Raw genomic sequence first — 13,290 nt, 5'->3', positions numbered from 1 at the left:
TGCCACAAAAAAATGGGTTTTTCTACACAATGAGGGCTTTTTGGATGAAAGTAGGGGTTGTGTAAGTTTGTTGCACAATAATTTCTGTTTTAGATTACTATATTCTCCCCTTTAAAGAAAACTTCATATGAACAAGCAAGTAGTAAGCAGATTAAGCGTATTGTTGACTCTTGAATTCTATCTACATTAGGAATGTATGGACCAGGGACCTGCAAAATGTATTTTGTAAACCTATTCTTTTAAATACCACATGCATGCCATGTCTGGAATAAAAGATAGCTGAAGGTTCCATTGTTTGATCACGTGTAGTTTGGATTCAGATTATTGCTCTGTTCTCTTAATTTGAAAAGTGCATGCTCTTTTTGATGTTTTTTTGTTAAATTTTCTTGTCTTTCCCGAGTGTTATGTACACTAAAATTTGCAATGCCTCCTTTTGTTGCAGGTAGAAGTTTGGCTTCAAACATTTGCACCTAGTTCTCGAACTCCAATTCATAGACATTTATGTGAAGAAGTATTTGTGGTGATGAAAGGAAGTGGAACACTTCTTTTAGCACCAGATTCAGAAAGCCATTATCCTGGAAAGCCTGAACAATTTGCTGTAGTGGCTAATAGCACATTCACTATCCCGATGAATGCTGCACACCAGGTATGTATGTTTTATGTGAACCAAAAGTTATTTGAATTTAACTAACCAGCATAAGCAGTATAAGCTTGACAGAGTCGTTCATTTTTGTCATTCTTCACTGATGTATTGCAGTACAAGTTAGAAAGCTATTTCATTCATAGTTTGGTCACTAAAATTTTTGTAAGTCACTAGAACTACAACTTACAAAATGTGAACTTTAGGCAACGGTGTAGTGAGATAAATCTGTCCTCTTAACAATAGATGGCTACATCAGAAACTTAATTGAAATTGATGAATGGGCGATTCTCTGAATCAATTCCTCGTTTTCCAAGAATGATTTTGTGCTAACAACTACTCTTTGCAAATCAACAAAAGGAATCTACTGCTATGATAATATCGGTGGCTTAGATGTTGACATAAGAACAACTTTAAGACCATAGTTACAACTTAATTTGCATGATTGATAATAGGAACCCAAAAGTCTCCTACAATCAATCTTTTGAAATAAAGGTGAATAGCTAACAAGGCACAAAGTCTCTTATCAACTATTCAGTTTGAAACGATATACTAGGAATCAAAACACAAAGTCTTTAATTCTCAGTACTTGCAGCCACTACTAAACTATAGCAATCTTATTTCTAGAAGCTCAAAGTCTTCAACAACAAAATCAAGTGCTCGAATGCTTCACAAAGATGATTATAAACTAGAACAAAGATAAATTGATCAATGCAACATAAGAAAACAATGATCAATTCCAAGTCTCACGACACAAAGTTTGGGAAAAAATGCTTCTTTATTCAATTCAGAAATTTGTATTAAGAAACACAAGGTTTTCAAGTTACAAGCCTAGCCTTCTTGTATAAAGAAAAGATGATTATTTACAATGAGTTCTCTTCTTTATATAGGAAAATAGGAGAGAGAAAGGTGGAGGAAAAAGGGGAAATCCCCAACCACCTTGACTTATTCTCTAACAAACATCTAAATAACCAATTTGACTTATTCAAAATTGCATGCCTAATGCGATTGCAATTTGACTACATGAGCTGATTGTATGGGTACATGCTATCCTGTACTTACAACAATTGCTCTTTGCATGTGATTAGTTTACCGTCATTCTGCTTTAAAGCATATGAAAATCTTGAAGTGTTCACATAGTCTCAACCAGTTCCCCAAACTTTGATAGTGATTCACGTACAACTGCGACATCTAGCTCATTGGTGTATTCTACAACCATTGTGATATTTCAGAATGTACTTGCTGATTTGGAAATCTATTTTCCATATGTCTCTTTCTTGCTTTGTAGATCATCTAGTGAATACTTCTAGCTTGCAAAGGTGTTCAACACACTGATATTGAAATCAACAACACACTGATATTGAAATCAACCGCTTCAAGTTGTACGCGAGTTGCTTCCATAAACCTTGTATGTCTTCTTCTTTCTTGAGCTCATTGTTTTCAGTGATAACTCCACATGACAACTTTTTGAAACATTCGCTGATCATGTCTTTGCTTACCGTACTGGTAAAGAAATCAACGCATACAAACAATGGAACAGAATAGTAGAATTATATTCTTCTTCCCATATGCCAAACATTACATACAGAGCATATCATATCACAAGATGCATTACAATGATCCCAGACGGGATATAAATACTACCGCCGAACCTTCCCGAAGGAGTCCGTTGGCCACAAATATTCTATCCGCTACAAATTATTTACCGACGACGTCGACTACAGAATACAGAAACACCGCTGGACATCACCCTGTCGGCTACAGAAACACCGCCGGGACCATCCAGTCGGTTGACACCACCCCCCCCAAAAAAACAGTCGTCTCCTGACGACTAACAAAATATTTGAGACAAATTAACAAACAAAATACATTAACGAACTAACTGCAACAAGAAAAATCTGCTTCTGTCCCATCACTTCCACATTCATCCCGTGCCTGTAGCCTCTGCTAACACAATACTGTCTCCTCAAGCTGACCTTGATAGCCACCCATGCTTCTTTCTCTGTCCAACTCCTCGGTACCCTGAGCCAAGTTTCCCTGCACTGCCTCCAACTGGATGATCAGCTCCTCCCGAGCTCTCTACGCATCCACCAAGACAGCCTCACAGCCAACACCTGCTCCCACTGCCTCTGGTCCACAGAAAGTCCATGCCTGCAGCAACTTCAACTCTTCTCAACTGGTCAGACTCCCATGACTGATATCCGCAACAACTGGGGGTCCAGGGGGCAACGCCCCCGGCGGGGTCGAGGGGCAGCTCCCCTCGCCGCCAAGACCAAATTAACACTCCGGAACTCACATACAAATGCACAGAATGCATTGTTTTTGCCATTTTCTGCCAATTCCAGACTCTTTCTGGTAACCACGCTGCTTCCTCTTCCCTTTGGCATCATTTGTTACTCATTCCGAACAACTTGAATCTGTCATCGTTTTTTTTTTTTTTTTTTTTACTCGTCCACTGCTATGCCTCTTTCCTATCCTGCCGGTCCTTGCCAAGAGAATGATATTAATTCCTCCGAGTTGAATTTGTCCTTCAAGTTGAACTCAACCACCTCCATGAGAGAACTAAGAACCCGCATAAAACCATGCGTAGGACAAGAAAACTCCGAAGAAGACAAGCGTCCGCTGCAAGAACAAACGCCGAGAAGAAATCCGGGGAGAAGGCCGCGCGGCCACGGGAATTAGAATAAAAAAATCCACGGGTAGCCAAAAAAAAAAAGCCTTCTGCAGGAACATTAAAAAAAAACTCCGTGGGAAGGTTCCGCGGGAGGTCCGAACAGCTGCCCGCGGGGCACAGTCCTCGGACAGCTGTCCGCAGGCAGACAGTCCGAGGACAACACTGCCCGCGAAACCCTCTCTGCGGCAAAAACAAAAAAATTTTCAATTTTTTTTTTTGTTCTTGTTTTGTTCTTTCAATTTTTTAAGTTTTTTTTCAAAAAATATACAAAGCACATCAAATTTGCCTCCAGGTGTCGCCATTTTGCAACGATGACGACAAGGGAATCATTTGATCATTCTGTGATAGTGACGACATCTTCCTGGCATGGTAGGATTTGTTGACTGCGTGAGGTACCTCTTGCCTGTCCAATGTTCCCAACTTTACCACTCGATTGTCGCCGACCTCCCGGATTTGATATGGTCCAAGCCATTTGGCCTTAAACTTTTCCACTTTGATTTCATTTTGACCGTCGTACGCCTTACGTCTGTTCTGTGCCACCTTCGTCGCCCACTGTGCTTGCGGTCGTCTCGCAACTGGATTATTTCCTTGCTGTCGGTGCCCTTCCACTAATTTTATGCTGCGGTGTAACCTTTTCTTTCCGCGCGGTCCATTCACCATGTACCGGACAGTGGGATCTTTCGTTTTTCTGTGTTCAGACTGTATGTTCTTCCCCTCAGCTTCAACCATGGCAGCTTTTCCTCCTCCTTCCCTGCATTCCTCCGGACATTCATTTTCCTGTGTTTTGTCACGTTCATCGACCGTTAACATATTGCAACTCGGAAACAGTTCGTAGTCTTCTATCTGCCAGTGGAATAGGCCATTCATCGAGTCCAGGTCGTCATCATTTGATCCTTCGTCAAGTCTCAATACTCCTTCGTCTGGTTCCATTCTCCTCTTTCCTTTGTCGTTGCTTTCGCCGTCACTTTCTGAATCTGACGATGTTGCCTCCTCACCAACTATTTGTGTATGCAGGTCAATTGTGAATCTTCTACCTCCGCGCTCCATTGATAGGGTATTTCGTTTCCAATCATGTTTTACTTTTGCTTGCACCAACCAATCCCGTCCCAGAATAGCATCATATCCTTTTCTTTTCAATGGAATGACCACAAAATCCAATAAAAATGGTTGCGTACCAATGGTTATCGGTTGCGCTTTCAAGATTCCCAATGGTTTGATTCCATGCTGGTCTGCCGTCAGCAACTGGAATGTAGGTGGCCAGAGCATCGACTTTCCCAACTTCTTCCAAGTATCCTCCGGCAACACATTCACGCCGGACCCTCCATCGACAATTGTCTCTGTCAGAACATTTTCCAAAATCCCCATCTCGACAATCGCTGGATGCCGTTCGGAGGTGAGTGCCAGCAGCATTGGGTCTGTTGTCATCACTTCCCTACTGTCCCTTCCTGTGTCCTCCGTTGCTTTCGGAAACGGTGTATGATTCAAAATGGCCGTCCGTAACTGGGGCATTTTGAGGAGGTCACTTATCTTGACCGGTATCTCCGTTTGTAAGATCTGTCATACAATGTTTTGTTCTGCGAAGTTTTCTGCCAAGGTGCCGGTGATGTCCTTCAACTGAGATGTCCCTTCCGACGATGCTTTTCCAATTTCCGCCTGCATTTCCCCCAATTTTCTTTTTTCCTCTGCTTGCCTCCGTTTAATTGCCAGAACCTCCTCTACATCTGTGCCGATAGTGATCAAGGTTACTCCAGACTTTGGACACTTGGAATCTTCGTGATCGTCAGGTCCGCACCATCTGCATAATAATTTCGGTGTGTTTGCCGTTGTACAATCCCGCGCAAAATGACCCCACAAATTACATGCTCGGCATTGAACAATTGGCCGTCCGTTTGCATCATACTGAGTTTGACTTTGGCTCCCATTATTATTGTTATTATTTGCATTGTTGTTATTTTGCCCTCTATTATTATTCCTGCACCCTCCGGATGTGGCACCATCAATGTTTGCATTTTTGTTACTGCCCGATGGGGAAGCCTGCTGCGTAAGAAGCACCTGCGGAGATCCTCTTTTCTTCATGTTAAAGGGACAGTCCTTTGTCGAATGGCCCATGATCTGACAGATGTCACAAAATTAGTTCTTTGGACACTATCCTTTAGTACGACCGTTGGTCTTACACTTCGTGCACCACAGTTCACTGCCTTTTGGCTCCTTTTGCATGTTTTTAAAGTCCTTCATCATGCGAACCATATCCTTCTGTAGGGCACGAACCTTCTTGCTGCTACCTTCGTCATCACTGCTATCATCTCCGGCAGGCTCGTCGTCATTAGAATCAGAGGAGCTAGTTTTCTTCTTCTTTGTCTTCTGTTCACTTTCAAGATCCAGTACTCTGTTATACGCGTCCACATATGACGATGGTGGCACAATTTTCATTTTCCTCCGCAACTTCGATCGTAGGCCATCCACAAACCATCTTTTCTACAATCCGTCTGCCGGCTTGCTTTCCATTTTGTTTATTAGGTCTTTTAATGTCCTGGCATAGACACGGACAGTTTCGTGCTTCCCCTGCTTGGTATTGAAAATTTTCGCTACGATTTCATTATCATCCCGCAAGAGTTTACTCCGCCAAGAAATCCTTTTTAATGTTATCCCAGGTATTCAGCTTTTGTGGATCCGTATCCGTAAACCAGTCAATCGCCACACCCCGTAGTTTTGCCGGAAATTGCCTGATCCATTTGTTGGCATCTGTGATTCCGTTTGCCCACCAGATCGTCTCACATGTCTTACAATGTCGGATGGGGTCGACTGTACCATCGCCCTCAAACTTCGGCAGCTTTTCTTTGGGTCCCGCCATCACAACACTAGAGGTCTGCACTGTCACATCGGAGGTCTGCACTCCCGCACCGGCGGTCTGCACTCCCACACTGGAGGTCTGAACTCCCACACCGGCGGTCTGCACTCCCACACCGGCGGTCTGCACTCCCACATCAACGGACTGCTCTTCCACACCGGCGGACTGCACTCCCACACCGGCGGATTGCTCTCCCACACCGGAGGTGTCAACAGCTGCGAACCTTGGTGAAGAAGAAGGATCTTTTGAAGTTGTTTCCCGCGGAAGTCTATCCTGGATGAAGAGGTCACTCCACGCTCGTGCTCCCTCGGCACAGCGAGCCATGCGAGTTGATGCTCTTCTGTCTGAATTTTCTTCCCTCGGTGAACACAATTTCAAGAACTCATCCCGTGCTTCTTCCACCAATTCCACCCGCTGCCGAGTCTCCTCCAACAATTTTTCTGCGCTCCGGTTTCCGTCAACAATCTTCTGAAATCTCCGTCGGCATTCGGCTTGCTGTGCCAGAATTAAATTCTCTTGCGCAGTACGGGTTCCATCTTTTTCCTTGACCTTATTCCGATCTTTGTTAAGCTGATTTGGCATTAATCTTCATTCCTCCCACCTTCCAGATTCATAAGGCAACGGCGCCAAATGTTTACCGTACTGGTAAAGAAATCAACGCATACAAACAATGGAACAGAATAGTAGAATTATATTCTTCTTCGCATATGCCAGACATTACATATAGAGCATATCATATCACAAGATGCATTACAATGATCCCAGACGGGATATAAATACTACCGCCAAACCTTCCCGAAGGAGTCCGTCGGCCACAAATATTCTATCCGCTACAAACTATTTACCGATGACGTCGGCTACAGAATACAGAAACACCGCCAGACATCACCCCGTCGGCTACAGAAACACCGCCGAGACCATCCAGTCGGCTGACAGTCTTCTTGGTTATTTACCTTCACCACTACTGCCTTTGCGTCTATCATGAGCTTTTGCAAGATTTGTTCTTTATAAGCCATCAGGTGCATGTAATCATGACACATTTCAATAGATGAGATGAATTCATACTTGCATAAGACATCCAAATCAATTTCCATCATGTTGTTCTGGGCACCAATGTCTCCATCTAGTAACTCTAGTCGATGATCAAGTGATTCTTGAATATCATTCAATTTAGCAGTAGTTTCCATTCCTTTCCTCAGCATCCGATACACATTTGGAATGACTTGAACTCCTTGTGATGCAATGTCGCTGCCCCATTCATCCACAATTCATGCCTTTCGCTATATTTTTTCTGTGTGTTCAGAAGAAACAACTTCAACACTTGAAGAAGATTTCTTTATTTTTTGAATGGTTTCCAAGAAGTGTGCATTTTCCTTCTTTAGTTGTTTTTCTTTCTCATAACTTGTTATTCCTATGAGTTAACAAGCTATTTGCATCCTGTTGGCAACTCAAACGAGTATTTTTCCTAAGCTCAATTTTAGAGAACTTGTAATCAGTAGCCTGCATTTCTTTCGCTTCTTTTTCAACAATAGGTTCAACAACTTCAGTATACTTGATGTTATTATCATCAACAATGATTTGATAAAGAATTTTAGCTTTCTTGTTCTGAGAAGCATTTGGTTTGACAACTTTCTTGTCAAGCTCCTCTGGTGGGATTTCTTCCTTCTTCATGTTTTGTGTGATGGTGCTTAGCCATAGGGGAAGGCTGACAGAAGTGCCAATTGTAGTAGTAGTCACCATGGTTCACACTGGATTATCTTGCATGACAGTTGTGACTATAGAAGGTGTCTTAGTTTGAATGGCCATAGGTGTAGGACTACTGTGTAACCTTAGTCATGAATTTCTCGAACAAAGTCAAGGTTACATCAATCAATGCCATGGAACGAGTTGATGCAGAGGGGATCGACATAGAATATGTATCAAATACATTCTCGTAGTTATACTGATCATCTTCTGTTTCTAGTGCACGTGCAGCTGAGGACATCAGCAATGTTGGAGTCACTATCACAAGATCTTCAAGAGGTGGATATTCAGTGGAGAATGCATCCACAACCATGCTCAAAGGTGAATCATGAGATTCATTTGATACAGGTGCTGAGTCCGAGAGAGTGCTCTTGTATTAACCTCTATGGGATGCGAAACTAAGGATGCAAATTCCTTTTCTTACTATGCAGCATCATCACTGCAATCAATCTGAATTGCTCGAGATCCAATTTCTCTTATCTAGAGTATTCTACCAATGGTATTTCCTCCATTGATTGTTAACTTTGGTAGGCACTAGATAGGAGGCTTAATTGCTGAAGAAAAAGTCCCATCTTTTCCTTTAACCCTTATCCCTGACATAATACCAATTAGGCCAATAGAATCAAAATCTTTACTAGGTTTAATCTTGAGGCTTCTCCCTTTAATCAAATGTTGGTGTTAGCAAGGATAGGCTAAAAACGGTCCCAAATGGAGGTTTTTCCGGACTTGACCATGTAGGAGGAAGGATGGGCAATTTCTCTATCCGATGTTGAATATAGTCAAGATCCAAAATTTGATCTTCATCTTTAACCAAATCAAGAATTGAAGCAAGGTTGAAGTGCACTATTTGTTATAATGTCAACCGACTATAGTCCAAGCGCCAGATGTCCACCTTAGTATGCCCATCAATACAAAAATCTTCTAGGCGATATACATGTATGAATTGCTTCCTCATTTTATCATCCAATCCTTTGCAATCAAAACAACTCCTTGTTGCGAACTTCTTTAGAGTGATTCTTTGATGTTCGAATCCCATGTTCTTGGCTCTAGGCACAGTGTCTATAGAATGCTCACCAATCTTCAAAGGGTTCCTTGAAGAATTCGCACTCCTGGTTTGTGCAAGTTAGACTTATAGGCTTGTACCTCCATGAGTTGCCTGGCTAGCTTGATGAGTACAATCTTGTCCGTGGGGTATCTAGGTAGAGTGTATGGCTCTCCTTTGAAGCATCCAACTCACAGATATGTTAAGTTAGGAAACTGCAAGAACATGCAACCATACTCATCGACTTTATTCCATGTCTCATTAGAAACAAGCTTGTTTGGGAGTTCTTTGTCAAAGAAACACATGTAATGCCCAAACAAGACATCTTGTACTCTGCAGTAGTGTATTTGGCTTTGTTTGAGAGGCAATTCATCATAATATTCCCAAACATGCATCAATGACCTGCCACCTTTGGTTGATAAACCTGAAAAAGAACCCAGGGCAACACCATGTAAGAATTCATGTTGAATACTCCTGCGTCCTTCACACTCACCAACTGTTCATAGATTGAATCACTTCTAAATTCTGCCCAAAATACATTCATTTTTGCTATTATGGTGAGATGAATATATGTGTACATGTAGAGGGTTCAAAAAAATTTGTATCCTTGAGCCCTGCTAGACAATTAAGCGAAGTGATAAGATCATTGATCTCTTCTTTGAAATCATAACGACACACACCCTTTAGGCATCTAACAAGATTCGGCCTCTTGTTGATCAACAAATTGACATTACATATTGTAAAGTTGTATCAGATTTCAAAATGTTTATTCAAGTTCAGTATAACGCTGACAAATGATCTATTGGTTGCAGGTTTGAATGTCAATGCATTGGTTCAGAATATATATGTCATAATATTCTTCAAGTTCTATTTACTCTCCTTTAGAATTGCCTTGCATTAATTGATTACTATCCTTGAAAAAATCGGACAGAGGTAATATTTATAAGTAATGAACGAGTGTGATAGTGAATGGGCATGTCTTCGAATGGAGACATATTCGGAGACATGCCCATTTACAATCATACCCAATTAGTGTTAACATAACAAATGCTAATCATTAATCGTTATTTACCTTACTGTCGATAATCAATTGCAATCATTATGATCATGATCATAGCCCGATCTTTCAATTCAATACTTATTCAAAGCAAGGATCGGTGGTATAAATGAGAAACAACAGATACACAATCAAAAAAGATTCTAATATCATCGATTTGCATGATGAAGCTATATACCTTGACACTCCCTCTTAGCTAGGGAAGACAAAGTACACACACACACACACACATATATATATATATTTCAATAATTTTTTCCTTGTTTGAAAAGTGATATCACTGAACTTGTCATATGCTTAAGAACATCAAGTCTGATGATATTCTTCTCAGTTATGGTGTGTGCACAGACATCAAGTCTCATAATGTCTACCATATGAGATCATGGTATATCCATAGATATTACGTCTCATAATATCCACCATGATAAGAGAACATAATGATCTTCTACAGATATCACGTCACATGATATCTATCAATATGTCCTTTTAACTATCATGACTTGTCCATGAATATCAAGTCACATGCTATTTATCATTATAAAGTCGTCACCTTATAATGCTAGAGTCAACATTTCATTATAAAATATCATCACCTTTTAATAATGAACATAGGATAGGCCCATAAGTCATAGAGTCACACATATGACAAAAGAGTTTTCACTTTAAACATCTTTATTTATATTAGTACAAATTTACAATTTTGAGACCCAATCTCATAAACTTACATTCCAACCATACCAAGTTTCTTTCTTAAATGATCAACTTTCAACTTTGGAAGAGGTTTGGTGAGAATGTCAGCTATTTGATCACTCGTATTAATAAATTCCAATTGGATAGCTCTTCTTTCCACCATGTCTCTTACGTAGTGGTAAGAAATTTCTATATGCTCTGATCTATCATGAAATATCGGATTCATGGATGACTTGATGCAACTTTGGTTATCATAGTGAATAATGGTAGGTTTCAGAGGCTCATCGAATAAACTCAAGCAATTTTCGAAGCCACACTGCTTCTCTTGTTTCCATTGCTGCTGCAATGTATTCTGCCTCAGTTGTCTGAGCAACTGAAGATTGCTTCCTACAAATTCATGAGATCATAGCTGATCCTAAACTAAAACAACATCCTAATGTGCTTTTCCGGTCTTTTATACTTCTGACCCAATCAGAATCAGTATATACATGCAATTGCAAGCTGGTATTCTCATATTTAAGTTCATACCCAATAGTGCCCTAAAGATATCTTAATATATGCTTCAAAGCAACAAGATGTACTTCTCGAGGTTCACACATGAACTGACTCAATGCATTCACAACATAGCAGATATCCGGTTGAGTATTCACAAGGTACATCAGAGACCCAATTATTTGTCTGTATAAAATGGGATCAATAAGTCTAGATTCAACAATTGCTTCCTTTAGTTTGTGTAAATTGGTTTCCATAGGTGTCGACATAGGTCGACAGTTCCACATTCCAAATCGTTTCAGAATATCGATTGTATACTTCTTTTGATTTAGAAAGATGTTTCTTGACTTCTGTCGAACTTCCAATCCAAGGGAGTAATGAAGAATCCCTAAGTCCATGTCAAATTCACAAGTCAATTATTTCTTACATTGATTAATGAGGTGGTCTTCTCCTATAATTAGAAGGTAATCAACATAAAGGATTAAAATCAACATATCACCTTTAGTTACTTTAAAATAAACATTTGGATCAGCATCATTCTTGGAGAATCCAAGACTTAGTAGATATTTGTCAATCCTTTCATGTAATGACCCGTACCTACAACTCTTCTTATATCAATTTGCAAACATTGAGTTGAGGCCGTACGGTAACCTGAGTGTAGTAAAAACACTTGTATGGATGCCAAACTAGGGTGTATGATCCAGGGTGAAGGCCGTACGATATGCAACTGGTCACCAAATGTGCTATATGGTGGACAAGAGAGGGAGATTGTATGGTGGTACAAGGAGATTGTACGGTAGTTCAAAGGAAGCCGTACGGTGGTGGAAGGGCAGAGGGGAGTACGGTGTGATGGCCTAAAAGGTTGTGCGGTGAGCAGTCCGTATAGTAGGAAACCAATGCAGATTAACAAGGTCGTACAGTATGAAAAGTGAGCAAGATGGAGGACAGATATAGAAGAAATGCACACATAAACCTACAAATCCAAATTTATTAAATAACACTAAACATGAAATGGAAATTGAACACATATACTCCTTAATATTAGCCAAAAGATGGTGCTCTGAATTGCCAAATTCGAGCGAAGTATTACAGGTGACGAAATAGGGTGAGGTTTGAATCCCACCAAAACTAGAATAGCCAAGTAGGGAAGATCTTTCACTTCCGAAGTGGCGAACAACAGAGAACTCTAACAAGAATTCGCAGTACAAAAGAAATAATCAGAATGCATACCTAAAGACTACCTACAAGCCATGCTTAAATACCCATCGGGGAAAAACTTTCTGAGGGTGTACAAAGATAGCCGACGACAACACAAACTACAAAAACAAAGCAAAAAAATGAGTATGAGATAAATCAAATCAATCAGCCCATTAACAATAGTTTGATTAAAAATCAATTTTATGATGGGGATATTAGATTTCATACTAGGCTCGGGGAGCCTGTTTGAGTCCATAGAGGGCCTTTTTTAATTTACACACTTAAGAAGTAGAATCATGAGTAACAAACCCTTCAGGTTGCTTTAAGTATACTTCTTCCTTGATAGTTCCATTTAGAAAGACAGTTTTCACATCCATTTAATGAATTTTCCAACCTTTGGCAATTGCAATGGCTATTACAGCTTTGACAAAGGTATACCTAGCAACCGGTGCAAAAGTTTCTTCAAAGTATATTCCTTCCTTTTGAGAGAATTCTCTAGCTATGAAACGAGCTTTATGTTTATCAATGCTACCATCTGCAACATATTTAACTTTGAAGAGCCATTTGGATGAAACAAGTTTTCCTTTAGGTCTAGGAACTATGTCCCAAACATCATTCTTTAATATTGACTAATATTCTTCTATCAACCATCTTCCAAACTTGATACTTGAGAGTGTCAGAAGCATTAGAAGGTTTAGAGTTTGGAATCTCACAAATGAAGGCGTTACATGTTAATTTACGAGGTCTTTTGCTTTCTCTAAATGTCCTTGTAGGTGCTGCAAATTCATCTCCTTTATTATTTTTCTTTCTCAAAAGGCCCTCTTAGAATCATTGTCATGACTCTCTTCTTGAGTTTGTGGAAGGATATCATTGTCATTTGAAGTCTCTTTAGGGTACTCCCTCTGAA

The 13,290-nt window shown here is 40.3% G+C and overlaps 1 protein-coding gene across 1 annotated transcript in view; it reads left to right on the top strand.

The window, feature by feature from the left end:
- Nucleotides 1–13,290, top strand: part of ABP1 (endoplasmic reticulum auxin binding protein 1) — a 189,366-nt gene that overhangs the window by 135,058 nt on the left and 41,018 nt on the right. Inside the window, exon 3 of the mRNA XM_089800236.1 lies at nucleotides 443–646. Within this exon, the coding sequence (XP_089656362.1) occupies nucleotides 443–646 (204 nt within the window). The remainder of the gene's footprint in view (nucleotides 1–442; nucleotides 647–13,290) is intronic.

Source organism: Cupressus sempervirens, chromosome 9 (assembly GCF_028749045.1).
Source record: "Cupressus sempervirens isolate cs-2001-9-10 chromosome 9, ASM2874904v1, whole genome shotgun sequence".
NCBI lineage: Eukaryota > Viridiplantae > Streptophyta > Pinopsida > Cupressales > Cupressaceae > Cupressus > Cupressus sempervirens.
This window is presented reverse-complemented; position numbering and strand designations above follow the sequence as displayed.